This window comes from Zingiber officinale, chromosome 5A, assembly GCF_018446385.1.
Source record: "Zingiber officinale cultivar Zhangliang chromosome 5A, Zo_v1.1, whole genome shotgun sequence".
Lineage (NCBI taxonomy): Eukaryota > Viridiplantae > Streptophyta > Magnoliopsida > Zingiberales > Zingiberaceae > Zingiber > Zingiber officinale.
This window is the reverse complement of record NC_055994.1, coordinates 144,209,517-144,227,999: the sequence shown is the minus strand read 5'-3', so window position 1 is coordinate 144,227,999 and position 18,483 is coordinate 144,209,517. Positions and strand designations below refer to the sequence as shown.

At 40.0% G+C, this 18,483-nt stretch overlaps 1 protein-coding gene across 1 annotated transcript; it reads left to right on the top strand.

Annotated features, from left to right (window-relative positions):
- Nucleotides 1-16,864: 16,864 nt before the first annotated feature.
- Nucleotides 16,865-17,710, top strand: LOC121980119 (translation initiation factor IF-2-like). Its single transcript, XM_042532085.1, has one exon. It carries the CDS (start codon nucleotides 16,865-16,867, stop codon nucleotides 17,708-17,710), a length of 846 nt encoding a protein of 281 aa, XP_042388019.1.
- The last annotated feature ends 773 nt before the right edge of the window (nucleotides 17,711-18,483 follow it).

The window sequence follows — 18,483 nt, the reverse complement described above, 5'->3', positions numbered from 1 at the left end:
CGCGCCGTCGAGCACCAACGTTAAATATCGAGAGACGAGCCGGCGTCTATAAACGTCCGAGCGGAAGGCCGATGAGTCCCGTCGTTAAAGATCGAGAGCCGCACCGACCGGCTATAAATATCCGCGCCGTCGAGCTCCGACGTTAAATATCGAGAGACGAGCCGGCGTCTATAAATCCCCGAGCAGAAGGCCGACGAGCTCCGTCGTTAAAGATCGAGAGTCGCGCCGATCGGCTATAACGTGCGGGAAGCAAAGTGGTGTAATATGGCGCTAATTCTTTGTATATTCTCAGTTAGCCTATATCCTCATAGCGTCAGAAGCAAAAGTGATAAAAAAAGAGGGCAAAAAGCTTCGCCGAACGGAAGAATCAAAATTAGCCTGAAAGGCCGTCTAGCCCAGACGTTAAACCGTAGAGCCGCGCCGATCGGCTATAAATATCCGCGCCGACGAGCTCCGTCGTTAAAGATCGAGAGCCGCGCCGATCGGCTATAAATATCCGCGCCGACGAGCTCCGTCGTTAAAGATCGAGAGCCGCGCCGATCGGCTATAAATATCCGCGCCGACGAGCTCCGTCGTTAAAGATCGAGAGCCGCGCCGATCTGCTATAAATATCCGCGCCGACGCTCTATCAGAGAATAAGAAACCGCGGAAACCACAAGTATTAAAACATTTAGGCCCGCTCGGGCGTTGGTCCTTCGATACTTGGCGTTTGACTTCACACAGGCTAGATACGTGCAGAGCGAGTAGGCCCTCCCGATCGGATCTTGATTAATGGGTTAAGCTGATCGGCCGCGTGATGGAGAACACTTAGAGCATGACTAACTCTAAGAATGAACGTTAAGCAAACAGAAGAATGTTATGGATAAGGATCAGGAAGACGCAAGCAAAGACATAATTGCATTAAAGGGAAAGCATGTCGAACGACAAGTACAAAAAGTTGCGCTGGGCGTTAGAAACGCAAAAGCAAGATATAGACGAGGAACACTCTTCACTCGGGGTCTTCGAAGTTGAAGAAACCGTCCGGAATGTCGTCTATCATGGCCGCCAGATCGGGGGGCGGGAATGTGCATTCCCGCAGGAAGGTGGCCACCCTTCTTCAAGTACGCCATGGTGACCTTGACCGCCTCGGCGAAAGTTAAGGAGACGTTGACACCGAATTTTGAGCCGAACCGCTCCGAGCGGAGGTATTCTTGGCGCGCTGCTGCTAGGCGACTCGGCTCTCTCTCCTTATATTTTCTGAGCGCCGCCCGTGAGGCAATTAGCGAGTCCTGGAGAACTTTCTGGTCCACCTCCGCTTTAGTGCGTTCAGCGGACCGCCCATCCCGTTTGGCAGCTAGTTGGACTTCTAGCTTCTTAGATTGCTGATCTAGGGCTCGGACTTCAACTTTCATCTTGTCCAGATCAGCAATCGTCCGCTTCTTCCGGCTACTGGCGCGCTTCAAGTCTCCGTCGCGCTTCTTCACCAAGCCTTCAAGTCGGGCCACCTCTGTAGCCAGGTCGGCGGCCTTCTTCTGTTCGGCCTCAAGGGCTTATTTCCCCCGCTCGGCCGATGGACCCCCCGAGACTTGGAGTTTTTCCATGAGATCCTCCAGCTCGGCTAGCCGATGGCTAGTGGCGATTTGCTCGGCCCAATGCTGTAAGGGAAATAATAAAATCAGGAACCAAACAGTAGCAGGGCACAAGAAGAAAAATGAACCTACCTGAGTGACCTGCTGCATGTGGTTATCGCCGAGCTGCTTGGGCGTCATGAGGGCCACCCGAATCTGGGCGTCCTCGAAAAGTTTGGCGAGCGGACCCGTCAAGGTTATTTCATGAACGGGGCTGGATGGCCGATCGGCAGACAATAAATATTCCTCCGATGGGAATCGAAGGGTAGTCTTGATGGTCGGGTGGCCAACCGGCGCTTCGGTCACCTGGCCCGAGGACTCCCTATGGTTGATGTTTCGCCCAACCTCGTAAGCGACGACGAGTCCGTGGAGGAGAGCCAGGGGCTGTGGGCGAGGCCACTGGGGTCCCGATCTGCGACGGCGTGCGATCTGAGCCGACCTCGATCGGCGCTGTGGTTCGCCCTCTTGGGTCGGCGGAAGGTGGGGTCTCTTCGACGCTTCCGCCGAACTTCCCGACCTCCCAACTCGGCTGGAGCAGAGGAAATAGGATCCGCCTCAACCTCCGTTGAAGCGGATTGGGTAACTTATTTCGTGGGCGATCGCCCCCTCTCCTCGCCGGGCGGTCAGGATAAGACCCGCTCGGAGTTCTTTTGGTAGCCGCCAATCTCCACGGCCTTCAATTTCAGATGATCGGTAGCCTTGAGCGCCACATGACTTCAGTCGCAGTAGAAATTAAAATCAATTAGACAAAAAGGCGAAGGGAGTAAAGAATCCTTACCCATGCGGTAGGGGAGATTGGCCCAAACGGAGATAATCCAAAATATACAACACCCCTTGAGAAGCAACTGGTCGATCTGACCGGACAAGCAATTTGCCGCATGAAGGTAGGCCTGATTGCTTCGAATTTGCCGAGCTCCTACTGGCTCAAGACAATGTCCGCCATTTGGTTTGGAATGTCGCTCGGAAGTCGTATATAGAAGAAGAATTCCTTCCAGTGCTTGTTGGAGGTCGGCATGTTCTCAAAAAATTTAAAGCCTATTCTACTTTGGAAAATAAAAGTACCCAACTCAGATTGTTTGGGATAGAAGAAGTAGTGGAATATTTTGGGGTCAAGTGAGATACTGTGCAGCCTAAAGAGGATGACCATCCCGCTCAGCAACCTAAAGGAATTCGGCACAAGTTGGCCGAGCGGGATGCGGAAATAATTACAAACTTCCAAAATAAATGGATGGGTAGGAAATCTAAGGCCGCCCTGGAATTGGTCTAGAAAAAAAAAATGGTACCGATCGGAGGGTTATGAGGCCGATCGGTCGGGCCGGCTACAACTATTTCATGGTCGTCAGGGATCCCGTAGGTCCTAACAACACGCCGGGCGCGCTCCTCATCGAACCTACTCTCCATACTCATATACCACGGACCGTGAGCCTGGGCAGCGGGTTCGGAAGAGCTCGCCATCTCGAAGAGACAAAAGGACAGCAAGAAATCGGAGGAATGGGAACGAAAGAGAGGCAAAATGAGTAAGGAAGACCTAGTAAGCGAAGAAAGAAGGCTCACTGAGAAGGAGACGGGCGGAAGAGATCACCGGTGAGATGGTAGTGTTAAAGTGTATACTAAAAGCCTAGCTTTTGGTATAAATATTTATCTAGAAATAAGAATCACATTGGTCAAATGTCTACATTTATGATAAATGTAGTTGCTCAATTAATTTATATTGTAGATAACATGGTGTGTGGTGTCACACACAGAAGATCATGTTATTGGTTCCTTATAAATTATAAACAGTAGCTCACGACCAAGATGGAAAGGAGCAAACCATTGGAAGGTCGTAGTGTAATTAGGTATTAGTTTATCTTAACTATATAATTACACTAGTACACTTAGAGTGTATTGAGTAGGACCATTTGAGGTCGTTCCTTTTATACTGACTTTATGAAGGAACAAAGACCTCAGTTATTATGGAAGTGTGTGCTCTTAATCCTAATATAATAACAAGCACATATATTTGATATTTATTTCTTTAATTTATCAATGGGTGAGATTTAGTTCGATGAATCAATAAGCCCGATAAGTTGGGAAATGATATCACTTATAGTGTGTGTTGTTGATTATAGAAGGAAACTGTGTCCTAGTAATCTAGGTTGAGAATGTCCCCAAGAGGAGCTCATAAGGATTGTCATGTTAAACCCTGCAGGTGGACTTAGTCCGACATGATGAAGAAGTTGAGTGGTACTACTCTTGGAGCTAGATATTAATTAAGTGAGTTGTCAGTAACTTACTTAATTAGTGGGCATTTGTTATCTTAAACACAGGGAGACTAACACACTCATAATAAGAAGGAGCCCAAAATGTAATTTGGGATTGGTGCGGTAGTTCAATAATAATTCTCTAGTGGAATGAATTATTATTGATAAAATTAAGTTGTGTGTTCGGGGCGAACATGGGATGCTTAATTTTATCGGGAGACCAAAACCAATTTCTCCTCTCGGTCCCTATCGTAGCCTCTTAATTATAGAGTACTATACCCACTTATACCCACCTTCTTACCCATCCTATAGGGGGTCGGCCAAGCTAGCTTGGAGACCAAGCTAGGGTCGGCCATGTTTTGGTTCATGGGTGAATTCATGTGGCCGGCCCTAGCTTGAACTCAAGCTTAGGTGGCCGACCCTATTAAAATAAAAAGGAATTTTATTTTTTAAAATTTTCTTATGTGGATAACATGATTTAAAAGAGAGTTTAAAAATTTAAATCTTTCCTTTTATAAGATTCTACAAAAGATTAAGAGAAGAGTTAAATCTCTTTCCTTATTTGTAGATTAAAAGGTTGATTTTAATTTTGGTAAAAACTTTCCTTTTAATCATGCTCATGATTTAAAAGAGAGTTTAAAAATTAAATATCTCTTTTATAAAGCTTCTACAAAGATTAAGAAAAGATTAGATATCTTTCCTTATTTGTAGATTGGAAGAGATTTTATTTTTTAAAGATAACTTTCTTTTTAATCCACATGTTTAAAAGAAATATTTTAATTTATAAAATTTCCTTTTTATTGACCATCATGAAGGGAAAAATTATTAGAGAAATTTTTTATAAAATTTCTGGAAACAAATTAGGAAAGTTTTAATTCTTGATTGAATTAAAATTCCTTTGCTTGGTTTAAAGTGGCCGGCCACATTGATGATGAGAAAAAAATTATTTTTTATTAAATAAATTTTCCTTATCAATGGCAAAAGAATTAAGGAAATTTTTATTTAAATTTCCTTATTTGCCAAGGCCAAGGATTATAAAAGAGAGGGTAGAGGTGCCTTCATAGAGAACAACTCTATTATTTTTTCTCTCTCTTTTTCCTCCTTGGTGTGGCCGGTCATCATCTCCTCTTTTCTTCTCTTTTGATGGCCGAACCTCATCCTTCTTGTGGAGACTCATATGGTGGCCGGATCAAGTTTAGAGAAGAAGAAGAAGAAGGAGAGAAAGAAAGCTTTGTTTCTAGCATCCCTTGGAGCATGGTGGTGGTGGCCGAACCTCTTCATCCTAGAAGAAGTTTTGATGACCGAAACTTGCAAGGAAGAAGAAGGTGCTTGGTGGTTCTCATCTCGGAAGATCGTTGCCCACACAACGTCCGAGGTTAGAAGAGGAATACGATAGAAGATCAAGAGGTCTTTCTAAAAGGTATAACTAGTATTTTTCCTTTCCGCATCATACTAGTTATTTTTGGAAATAATACCAAATACAAGAGGCATACGATTTTAGTGTTTCGAATTTGTTTTCGATATAGTGTTCTTTTGTTTTTCTTTTTCTTGTGATTTGATTGTTCTTTTCGGTTAACCTAAAGTTATTTTAGGAAATTAAATATTAGCTTTCTATAAAAGGTTTTGTCTAGTCGGTGGTGGTTGCTCCCATATCCAAGAATGCCATGTGCCTCGCCACGTCAGTACTGGGAACCAATTATGGAAATTAATATTTAATGGAATTAATAACTTAAGGTGACTTGGGTTGAACGTGTTAAGTTCTGCAGGAGATCCAAGTCAAAACCTAAAAGAACAAATAGATTAAGTTTTGGATCAAACGTGTTAAGTTCCGCAGGCGATCCAAAATTTAATTTAAAAGAACACATGGTAGCTAGGAAAATGTTCAGACCTTTGTACAAAATTTTTGTACAGTGGAACCTCTAGGTTTTCCGAGTAGCAACCAACAATTGGTATCAGAGCTAGGGTTTTGCCTCTGTGTATTTGGTATTAGTTTAATTATGCACATGTCATACATAATTTAGGCAGGTTAATAGTAGGATGTGCTAACTTTGTGGATGCTGGATCCAACTATTATGGCTTTTAGTTATTATGTGTGTGATTGGACCCTTGGACATGTCAAGGGCATTTATCTGTGTGTGCATGATTGTATTAAAATACAGCAGGAGCTGTATTTAGTTTTATTAGGATTTTATTTTTTATCTAGATACATGTACATTCCTTTTATGGAATATAGGATCAAAAATGTAAAATTCTATTTATGTCGCGGATCGAATCTTGCAAAGCGTGGAACCTTCTAAGGACCAGAGGCGTAGCGGAACTAGGAGCAAGATGGATGCGACAGCTAGACCCGGTGGCGTTGGCCAAATATGGCAGCAGCTTGGGATGACAACACACGGAGGACAACCAGAGATAAAAGCCATAATAGTTAAAAATTAGATTTTTCTATTTATCGCTTTTATATTGTGTTGTGTGTGCATGTTAGTTTACAAGTTTGGTAGGCTAGCATAGTTAAAATTCCTCATTTATAAATAACTAAGTGGGAGAGGGATTTTTAAGTAAATCCCATGGTCTCCATTACTGGTTTGTAAGTGATGCAAACAAGCTTGCGCGTTGGCTCTGAGTGCCTTCCTCCATAACGGATGAGCTTGTTTGTGGATCACTAGAACATACTTCCATTTTTGGATGACTATAGGAAGTTAATTAAGAGCACGTGATCTTCCCCAACGGAAGGGGCATAATCTTATTAATGGACTTAGTGTCAAGTAATGGTATACACTTAGACACATCTAATAGTATCCTCTCCATCGGAGTCACTGCTATTATTTGTGTGACCAAATGAAACCAACTATTAATTTGTCATAAAACTAGGTTGACAAGATAATAAAATTAAAGGGTTAAAACCCCTCTTACAAATGATTGATTTTGTATACGTCCACACTAACGTGGCATACAAAATTAACGGTGTTTGAGATAATTTTATTTGTCATAAAGTTACGTTGACAAGATAGTTAATGGGTAAAACCCTCCTCTTACAAATGTTGATTTTGTATACGTCCACACTAACGTGGCATGCAAAATTCACGGTGTTTTGAGGTGTTGGTAAATTTAAATAGTATTGTTAGAGGAATCAATATTATTTTAAATTTAGAGTCTTGACCAAATATTTGATTAAAGATAGACCAACTATTAATTTTATTCGTCATAAAGTAAGGTTGACGAGATAATAAAATTAAATGATAAAATTTCCTTTTTGAATTTGTATACGTGGCATACAAAATTCATGAGGATTTTTAAGGAGTTGGTCTTAACTAAATATTTTTGTGATTCTTAGGATGATGGTCAATCCCTAGCTGATATACTTTAGGATAGACTTAGTGGTCCCAATAATAATTGATTGGAAATAGGATTTGGACATTAAGGTAGACTGTCCTCTTAGAACTAAGAACAATTTAGGTGTATTTAATTCATTAGTTGAAACATGTCTAGTGGTGTTATCTACCAGAACCTGGAGTGTAGATACAGATGCCATTAATCATGTCTGCAATTCATTGCAGGGTTCCAGGAAACTCGACAACTAAATGAAAATAAAAGCACCGTCCACATGGGCATTACTGCAAAAAAAGAAATAGCAGCTGTTGCAGTGGGAGAGGTTTATTCTCTAAAAGGAATAAAATATGGATTATTAGAAATTTTCTTTACATACTAAGTTTAGAAAGAACCTGATTTCAGTTTCTAAACTATTATAGAATAGATATTGTGTCTATTTTGATAACAAAGTTGTTATCAAGAAAAATAGGGAAGTTGTCTATTCTGGTATGTTGGTTGAAAATTTATAATCCAATAACTCCCACGATGCAACAAATAGAAATTAGTAACACATCTTCTAACTTTAAGAGAAAGCAACCTTCGGAAATGAACCAATTATATCTTTGGCATCTAAAGCTAGGTTATATTAACTTAAGTAGGATTCATTGGTAGCTGATGAACTTTTGGGTTCATTAGCAGTGGAAATCTTTCCAACCTACGAGTCTTACTTGGAAGGAAAAATAACCAAGAAGCTTTTAAGTCTAAGGGGTATGGAGTCAAAGATATATTGGAATTGGTTCATTCTGATTTGTGTGATCCTATGAGCATCCAGGCAAGAGGTTGTTTCAAATATTTCATCTATTTTATAGATAACTATTTGAGATACGGATATATTTACTTGATGTGCCGCAAGTCTAAGTGCTTTGAGTACGAGGCTGATGTGGAGAAACGACAAAGTAAAAGTATCAAGACACTACGGTAAGATCGTAGTGGCAAGTACCTCTTGGGAGAATTTAGGAGTCATTTATCAGAAGTAGGGATTCAATCCAAACTAACTGCACCTGGTACACTCCAACAGAATGGTGTAGGAAAAGGAAGGTATAGGACTCTTATGGAAATAAGTAGATTGATGAGTTATTAAGAATATTATCAAAATCATTTTAAGGATATACTCTGGAAACGGAAGTGAATATAGTACATTCTAAAGTCAGAACTCTCTACTCATATAGAACTGCTGAATAGGCGGAAGCCTATTTCGAAGCATATTCGGATTCGGGTAGTCCAGCACATATGCAGAAGAGAGACAATGATAAGTTGGACAGGAATTCACTTGTTTGTGGGTTATCCTAGTAAAATGAAAGTAGGTTTATAGTCTTAAAAATCAGAAGGTCATTGTTAGCATCAATGACCGATTTTTAGAAAAGGACTATGTAATAAACCATGTGCCCATAAGAAAATTTGTTCTTAAGGAAATAATAAAAGGCATGTCTAATCTAGTACCAACTGTACAAGATGAGATACCACAAGGAAACTGCAACACGTATCACAAATAATACACAATTGCAGAAAGTGCCTTGTCGTAGTGGGAGGGTTGTTAGGCAACCTAAAAAGATTCATGTTTTGGGAGAGTTTTTGGACTCGATCCCTGGAGGACATGAACCTGATCTCCGGACATATGACGAAACACTCCAAGATAAAGATGCAACATCTTGGCAAAGAGTAATGAATAACAGAATTAGAATATATGTATTCTAATAAAATCTGGAAGCTTGTAGAACCACCAAATGGTATAAAAGCCTTTGGGTGTAAAAAGGTCTATAATAGGAAAAGAGGGATAGAAAGGAAGGTAGTAACTTTCAAAGTAAGGCTTGATGAAAAAGGAAACTTTTTCACTGGTAGTCATGCTTAAGTCTATCCGGATTCTTTTATCTATTTAGCAAGTGGATGTCAAGACAGCATTCTTTAATGGAAGTCTTGAAGAAAGCATCCATATAAAGTAATCAGAAGGATTCATTGCAAAGGGCTAAGAGCATCTTGTGTGCAAGCTCAATCAGTCTATGGATTGAGGCAAAGCTTCAAGGTCTTGGAACATCCGGTTTATCAAAAGTAATCCAAACCTATGGATTTATTTAGTAACCGGATATGTCTTGTGTATATAAAAGGTGTGATGGAAACGTGGTGGTATTTCTTGTACTATACGTAGATAACATTTTTGGTAGTTGGAAACAATATCAAAATGTTGTCAGAAGTAAGGGTATGGTTATCCAAACAATTCGATATAAAGGACTTGGGAGAATGTATATATTCTTGAGATCAAAGTAATAAGGGATCGCAAGAAAAGAATATTTTACTTATCTCAAGCTTTATACATCGAAAAAAAATCCTTGCTCGTTTTAAACATGCAAAACTCCAAGAAAGGTTTCTTACCTTTTTAGCATGGAGTAACTTTATCTAAAGAGATGTCTCCGTAGACATCAAAGGAGATAAAGGAAATAAAGGCAGTTCTTTATGCTTTGGCCGTCGGAAGCCTAATGTATGCTATGCACGAGATCAGAAATCTGTTTTGCCAAGGGCATAGTTAGCAGATATCAAATTAACCCTAGACAAGGACATTGGACTGCAGTAAAACATATATTAAAGTACCTTAGAGGCGCTAGAGATTATATGCTAGCTTACAAGGCAGTTAATTTGGTCCCTGTGGGTTACACGGATTTTGACTTCCAATTGGATAGGGACAATAATAAGTCGACCTCGGGGTTTTGTGTTTACTTTAGGAGGAAAAGTCATAACTATGGAAGAGTGATAAGCATAGGTGTTTTTCTGGACTCCACCATAGAAGCTGAGTATATGGCAAGCCTCTGAGGTAGCCATAAAAGCTGAATGACTTAATTACCTCAAGATAGACTTAGATATGATTTCTAGTTTGTCCAAATATTATTACAATTTATTGTAATAATGATGGTGCAGTAACAAACTCGAAGAAACCATGAGTCTATAAGGCAAGTAAACACAATAGAGCGCAAGTACTACCCAATACGAGAAATTGTATAACGAGGAGAAGTTGTTGCCGCCTAGATTGCATCATATGATAACCTAAGGTTCTTAAGGCAAGAGCTTTTTGAAAGGTATGGGAATCAGATGTATGGCAGCAGATATGACAACTTAGTCTTTTAGTATAAGTGGGAGATTGTTAGAGTGTATACTAAAAGCCTAGCTTTTGGTATAAATATTTATCTAGAAATAAGAATCACATTGGTCAAATGTCTACATTTATGATAAATGTAGTTGCTCAATTAATTTATATTGTAGATAACATGGTGTGTGGTGTCACACACAGAAGATCATGTTATTGGTTCCTTATAAATTATAAACAGTAGCTCACGACCAAGATGGAAAGGAGCAAACCATTGGAAGGTCGTAGTGTAATTAGGTATTAGTTTATCTTAACTATATAATTACACTAGTACACTTAGAGTGTATTGAGTAGGACCATTTGAGGTCGTTCCTTTTATACTGACTTTATGAAGGAACAAAGATCTCAGTTATTATGGAAGTGTGTGCTCTTAATCCTAATATAATAACAAGCACATATATTTGATATTTATTTCTTTAATTTATCAATGGGTGAGATTTAGTTCGATGAATCAATAAGCCCGATAAGTTGGGAAATGATATCACTTATAGTGTGTGTTGTTAATTATAGAAGGAAACTGTGTCCTAGTAATCTAGGTTGAGAATGTCCCCAAGAGGAGCTCATAAGGATTGTCATGTTAAACCCTACAGGTGGACTTAGTCCGACATGATGATGAAGTTGAGTGGTACTACTCTTGGAGCTAGATATTAATTAAGTGAGTTGTCAGTAACTTACTTAATTAGTGGGCATTTGTTATCTTAAACACAGGAAGACTAACACACTCATAATAAGAAGGAGCCCAAAATGTAATTTGGGATTGGTGCGGTAGTTCAATAATAATTCTCTAGTGGAATGAATTATTATTGATAAAATTAAGTTGTGTGTTCGGGGCGAACACGGGATGCTTAATTTTATCGGGAGACCAAAACCAATTCCTCCTCTCGGTCCCTATCGTAGCCTCTTAATTATAGAGTACTATACCCACTTATACCCACCTTCTTACCCATCCTATAGAGGGTCGGCCAAGCTAGCTTGGAGACCAAGCTAGGGCCGGCCATGTTTTGGTTCATGGGTGAATTCATGTGGCCGGCCCTAGCTTGAACTCAAGCTTAGGTGGCCGGCCCTATTAAAATAAAAAGGAATTTTATTTTTTAAAATTTTCTTATGTGGATAACATGATTTAAAAGAGAGTTTAAAATTTTAAATCTTTCCTTTTATAAGATTCTACAAAAGATTAAGAGAAGAGTTAAATCTCTTTCCTTATTTGTAGATTAAAAGGTTGATTTTAATTTTGGTAAAAACTTTCCTTTTAATCATGTTCATGATTTAAAAGAGAGTTTAAAAATTAAATATCTCTTTTATAAAGCTTCTACAAAGATTAAGAAAAGATTAGATATCTTTCCTTATTTGTAGATTGGAAGAGATTTTATTTTTTAAAGATAACTTTCTTTTTAATCCACATGTTTAAAAGAAATATTTTAATTTATAAAATTTCCTTTTTATTGACCATCATGAAGGGAAAAATTATTAGAGAAATTTTTTATAAAATTTCCGGAAACAAATTAGGAAAGTTTTAATTCTTGATTGAATTAAAATTCCTTTGCTTGGTTTAAAGTGGCCGGCCGCATTGATGATGAGAAAAAAATTATTTTTTATTAAATAAATTTTCCTTATCAATGGCAAAAGAATTAAGGAAATTTTTATTTAAATTTCCTTATTTGCCAAGGCCAAGGATTATAAAAGAGAGGGTAGAGGTGCCTTCATGGAGAACAACTCTATTATTTTCCTCTCTCTTTTTCCTCCTTGGTGTGGCCGGCCATCCTCTCCTCTTTTCTTCTCTTTTGATGGCCGAACCTCATCCTTCTTGGGGAGACTCATATAGTGGCCGGATCAAGTTTAGAGAAGAAGAAGAAGAAGAAGAGAAAGAAAGCTTTGTTTCTAGCATCCCTTGGAGCATGGTGGTGGTGGCCGAACCTCTTCATCCTAGAAGAAGTTTTGATGGCCGAAACTTGCAAGGAAGAAGAAGGTGCTTGGTGGTTCTCATCTCGGAAGATCGTTGCCCACACAACGTCCGAGGTTAGAAGAGTAATACGATAGAAGATCAAGAGGTATTTCTAAAAGGTATAACTAGTATTTTTCCTTTCCGCATCATACTAGTTATTTTTGGAAATAATACCAAATACAAGAAGCATACGATTTTAGTGTTTCGAATTTGTTTTCGATATAGTGTTCTTTTGTTTTGCTTTTCCTTGTGATTTGATTGTTCTTTTCGGTTAACCTAAAGTTATTTTAGGAAATTAAATATTAGCTTTCTGTAAAAGGTTTTGTCTAGTCGGTGGTGGTTGCTCCCATATCCAAGAAGGCCATGTGCCTCGCCACGTCAGTACTGGGAACCAATTATGGAAATTAATATTTAATGGAATTAATAACTTAAGGTGACTTGGGTTGAACGTGTTAAGTTTTGCAGGAGATCCAAGTCAAAACCTAAAAGAACAAATAGATTAAGTTTTGGATCAAACGTGTTAAGTTCCGCAGGCGATCCAAAATTTAATTTAAAAGAACACATGGTAGCTAGGAAAATGTTCAGACATTTGTACAAAATTTTTATACAGTGGAACCTCTAGGTTTTCCGAGTAGCAACCAACAGGTAGCCGCCGAGAAACAGGAACTGGATCGCCGGAGGCCGTAGCAGTAGAAGAGTTAGAAGGACAAAGCACAAGCAAAGGTGCGGCAGAGGAGGACTGAGGCTTTATACGGCCGAAGTCGATCGGCCTCCACCGTCGGATGTAGGGCACAAGAGACGAGCTCATCATCTAGCCGTTCATTTCAAAACAAAGGGCGTCCCATCGTACGGAACGTCACCGCCAATAGAGACGAGCCACGTGGCGCTCTGTCACCGAGCACAATTAATGCGCCCATACCGCGCATGCTTCGGCTTAATGAAAAAGATTGGCACGATTTTCAAGAGGATTTAGACAAGAAAACAGCCACGTTGGGCGCCAAGGCATATAAAGCGAAGAGCCGAGCGGCTAAATTTGGCATGAGGGCCTAGCGGCTCACGGGATGTCAGCAGCATCGATAAGGCGACGACCGCCCGCTCGGACACATAGTCCAGTCAGTCGGACTCACTGCCTCCTTCGACTAGACTTGAAGGGGAGGCAAGTGATCCTGCGGTAAGAATGGGGGACCCACAGATGGGTCCCGTCCGAGCGGAACCAGAGATTACCCAGTCAAAGGTTTGGGTTTCCGACGCCAAAGCAGAACCGGAGCCAAGTGGCCGAGCGGAGGTGTCCGCTCGGCCGTGGACAGAATGGCCGAGTGGAGGTGTCCGCTCGGCCGGAATCGTGGCGAGGGAATAGTGGTTAGCCGAGCGGCCTATTCGCTCGGCTCGGGATATGATATGTCAGCAAAGGCATGATGATTAGACTGTACGCAAGATGGCACTATTAAAGGCCCCACCATCACGTCACGGACAGGTTGATACAGTAGCAGTATGGTCTTATGGATGCCCTTCTGACAGGCCCACACCTAGGCATGGTCGAAAGCAGGTGATCGCTTCGATTGGTGTGCCCAGACTCCTTCGAGAGGTCTATATAAGGCCTCCATTTCTTCAACCGAAGGTACACAGGTCTCCATTTTCTCAGCCGCTTTCTTATTCCTTCGCCTGACTTGAGCGTCGGAGGACCGTCGCCGGGACCCCCCCCCCCCCCCCGGCTCGGTTTTGTTGCAGGTTCGCCGGAGCACTCGAGGATCCAGCAGGGAGCGCCACATCCCCAGCGTCCATTGACCCAGGTTCGGACAGGATCAATAGTTATAGTATGTAACTATTACAACAAAAAGTTTACCTATTTATCTATCATTCACATTATAACAATTACAGTTCATAATTACTACAACACAAATTTAACTTTCTCACTTAACATTTACACTAAGCTATAAATTCATAATTGTTATAATATTCACCTGACATTCAAATTATAGCAATTATAATTTCACACCTTCCCTCTCTTTACCTTTTATTTTTTGAAAAAATATTTTTTTCTACAATAATCAAAAGGAGCTATTATTATTATTATTATTATTATTATTATTATTATTATTATTATTATTATTATTATTATTGAGCTCATTTTCAATTTTAATATAGTTACCTTCAAATATATTATTCAATATTATTATATCTCGTTATACATATTAAATCCTAAATCGTTTGAATAGTTGTTACAATTTTACAACTACTATAATATATACTACCTATTTAAAAAAATATATATTATAGTAACTATAATTCATAAATATTACAATAATACGAATTGTTACCATATGAATTTTATTATCATATAAATTCTATTTGTTTACTTATCATTCATATTGTAACAATTACGATTTATAATATACTCATCCTCAGCGCCCCCGTCAACTCGTCTCAAGGTCAACACCAAGAAGATAAATCACAGGTGATTATTAGTATTTGGAATAATGACTACTACATAAGAAAGATATTTATCTTAATTTTATTGAGATCAAATCTCAAATTTCAGAATGATAATATTTTACGAATGATAATATTTTACGTGTTAATCAGTATATCGTCCTAAGAGAATGATTTACTATAACTATGTTACTATGTCTGATGAAAGCTGAGGCAACTTTGTGTTGGGTTCAGAGCGCAGCGGAAGACATATATTGATCATGGATCTTTTCGTGGTACATATAGTTTTGCACAAAAGTAATATAAAAACATACCTCGAGTCCTCGATAGGTGTAAATGATATCACAGACAGATAGACAGATAAGAGCCCCACGTGTGACTCCTCTAGCGGTATCCATGCGCACTAGATCACGAACTTGATACGATCCGTTAGGTGCTAGCCACTTGGATCGACAAAGTTTTGGAAGCACTACTGATCTCTTCCGGTGGAGGACGAAGTTGACGAAGGAGAAATGGAGGGAATGAAATCCTTACCTTGAAATTTTCCGAGGATGGCTATTTATAGCTTCCAAGGAATACAAAGAGTTAAGCTTTCAATTAATTCATCATTTATGATCTTCCTTAATAAGGAAGATGAAGAGTTATAGGCTCCATAAATTCTTCATTTATGATCTTCATTATGATGACTCTTCAAATTCTCCATTAATTATCATTATGATGACTATTCGAATTCTCCATTAATCATCATGATTATGGCTATTCGAATTCTCTCTTCTTTGTATCAAATAAATCCATATTTGATCTCAATCTCGACTAGCTTCCGATACCATTGTTCATGTCTACGTGCTATGTGTGCGACCCTCTAGGTTTTATACACGAAGGCAGTGTAAATCCATACACAGACTAAGGTAACCGTCTAGCAACAGTTTTTAGCCACCCAACGTGATAAAATTAATATCAGTCATAAACTGTAAACCACTATGAACCGATTACTGTGTAATTCAATCTCTTCATCTAAAGCCTACATCCCAATTTATTCGATACATTATGCATCATTACTAAATTAATTGTTTTACTTGATTTCCAAGATATAATAGACTCCTCTTGAATGATAAATCATTCCTCCCATGGCCATGAATTTTGAGTCACTAATATCTCTATCAAGCGGCCAGGATGTTAACTCCTAATCCAAGAGAGCGATGAATCCTCTATTGACTCAACACTATTCTCTCTACGCTTTGTCATACACCCAACTACCGTATTAATCATAATCCGATTAAAGACTGATTTTAACGACGTCAAAGCACATAACTCCACGCATAGAATAAATGAAGGTCTCAAGTCAAAAGATCAGTTACACTCGTTCATAAAAGGAAAGACCAATGATGCTTAATATGTGGTCTCCTTTTAAGCGGGTCGTGTCCAGTGTACCTCTAAACTCAAGGCACCCCCGAGTACAACTTGGATATCCATCCCTCCGGTCTATCTCGACCTAGTCATACTCAGCGTTGATCTAGATATCCATGTCCCCTCTAGATATCTATCTGATCAAGGACTATTTTCAGATTAATATACCCATTAATCTGTGGGACTTTATCATTAATCATATACGTACAGAAAAGTAAATAATTAATGATAAATTCTTACCTTTATTAAATAATTATCAACAAAATACATAAGGAGTGTCTTGGCACATAAGTGCACACACTAACACTTTGTTACTTTTAGTGTAGACTACTGAGATGAGTCTTAAAAAATGCAAACACACCATATTAAAAAAAAATAAAGACTCTAAGTTGATTTTTGACCCTTTTTTTCTCCTCACTATCATTTTCTTTAAAACTTATCTAATAACACAAAAAATATATATATTCTACGCTTATGGTCTAATTAAAGAATATAATATCGAGTCCTAATTTATTCATCACAACAAGAAAACAATATTAATTATATTTTTATAATATATAATTTAAGAATAAATAATTCGACTTGATTGGTCAGTAAAGTTCTCCATAAAAAATAATAAAAAATTCGTATTTAAAATATATATAAAAAACGGTGTCCTTGTATTTTAAATCTTTTCCCAACCAAATCCATTAATCCCCTCTCTCTCTCCTCTCTCTCTCTCTCTCTCTCAATCCAGATGGAAGGAAGCCCGAGGAGAATCGGCAGCGCCTCCGCCTCCTCTCCGGAGTTTGAGTTCTGGGCGGTAGCCGACCCGCCGCCGCCGCTTCTCACTGCTGACGAGCTCTTTGCTGACGGGGTTCTCCTCCCTCTCCACCACCTCTCCCTTCGCCCTCACCTCGACTCCGAAACCGACGCCCCGCGTGGTCGTCCCAAATCGAAGCCTGAGCCGGATCCGGCCTCCCCCCTTCCTCGGCCGCCTCCCACCGCCGAGCTCACGACCTCCATCTCCTGCTCCCCGACCACGGGGTCGAAGCGGTGGAAGGACATTTTCCGCGTCGGGGAGAAGAAGCCGGCCGAGGAGAAGGAGCGGCGCAAAGATCGGAAGGGCGGAGACGGGGGCGCCGTCGCCGAGCTTAACATCAACATCTGGCCCTTCTCGCGGAGTCGATCCGCCGGGAGCGCCGTCCGGCCGCCGGCGTCGGCCTCCGGCCGCAGGGCGAGCAGCGCCCCTTGCTCGAGGAGCAACTCCCGGGGGGAGTCGTCGAAGCACCACAACGCCTCGGCGGCGCCGGGCGGAAGGAGGTGGGCCGCGAGCCCGGGCCGGCCCGGAGGCGTCCTGGTGGGCCGGGCCAGCCCGGTTTGGCAGATCCGGCGGCCCGAGCACAGGGAGAGAGATAAGATCACCGCCGGTGGCAGGAAAGCGAACGCCGGGGCCGGGGCGCGGATGCTGAACACGGGCATCGGGTACCGCGGTGGGCAACGGAACTGCGGGGGTGACGATAAGGATGGGGTGACCGCGCGTGAGCGAACCGGCAGAGGCCTTTTTAGCCTCATGGCTCTCTTCTCCAAGAAGATGCACTAATGGCGTAAATAATAACCAAATTTAAGATGGTTTTTTCGCAAATGGCACTTCTTTGATGGCTTTATATATATATATATATATATATATATATATTAAAATCTCGTTTAAAGTGCTATTGATTGCTGTTAAGCACATTTAGTCCTTTTGTTTTGTAAATTAATATTTGAAATTGCAACTAGTGCATAGATCGGTGATCTTCTGTAGTAAAAGGTGGTTATTTATCTTAGTTAATTCTCGGATTATGTAAAAGAAGATAAATCCTGAAACGTAGGAGGAGTTGCATAGATGAGTGTTCTTGAAGATTAGTTTGATGAGGAGGTCCTTGTCTTTAGCTATTTAATTCCTGAATTCTGATGGCTACGTTTGGGATAGCAATATTACTTTGCTCCAATAGCAATCAATTGATTAATATTTATAGTTAAGTTGCAAAAACAAAATTAAAACATCCATTTGCACAAAATTCTTAAATAATTTTTTTACCCTATTATATATTCTATGATATTATTTCTTATTTACTTTAATGCTCAAATATAAATACATATTGTATTCTTACATATTTGTTGTTAGAAATAGCTTGACTAACAGACAAAAAAGATATTTTTTTTTATGTTAATTATGAAAACGATGCAATTTACTATATAACCTATCTAATTTTAAAAACTACTCAAAAAAACTAATTAGTTTTTTTATTGACTAAAATACCACGAAATTGTGATGGCTCTTGGTTGGCGGCTAAGTGATCACGATTGATCATGAAAATTGAGGCCAGACAA

Excerpts from the sequence above, each read along its gene's own strand:
- LOC121980119 (XM_042532085.1), top strand. The coding sequence starts at position 16,865 with ATGGAAGGAAGCCCGAGGAGAATCGGCAGCGCCTCCGCCTCCTCTCCG.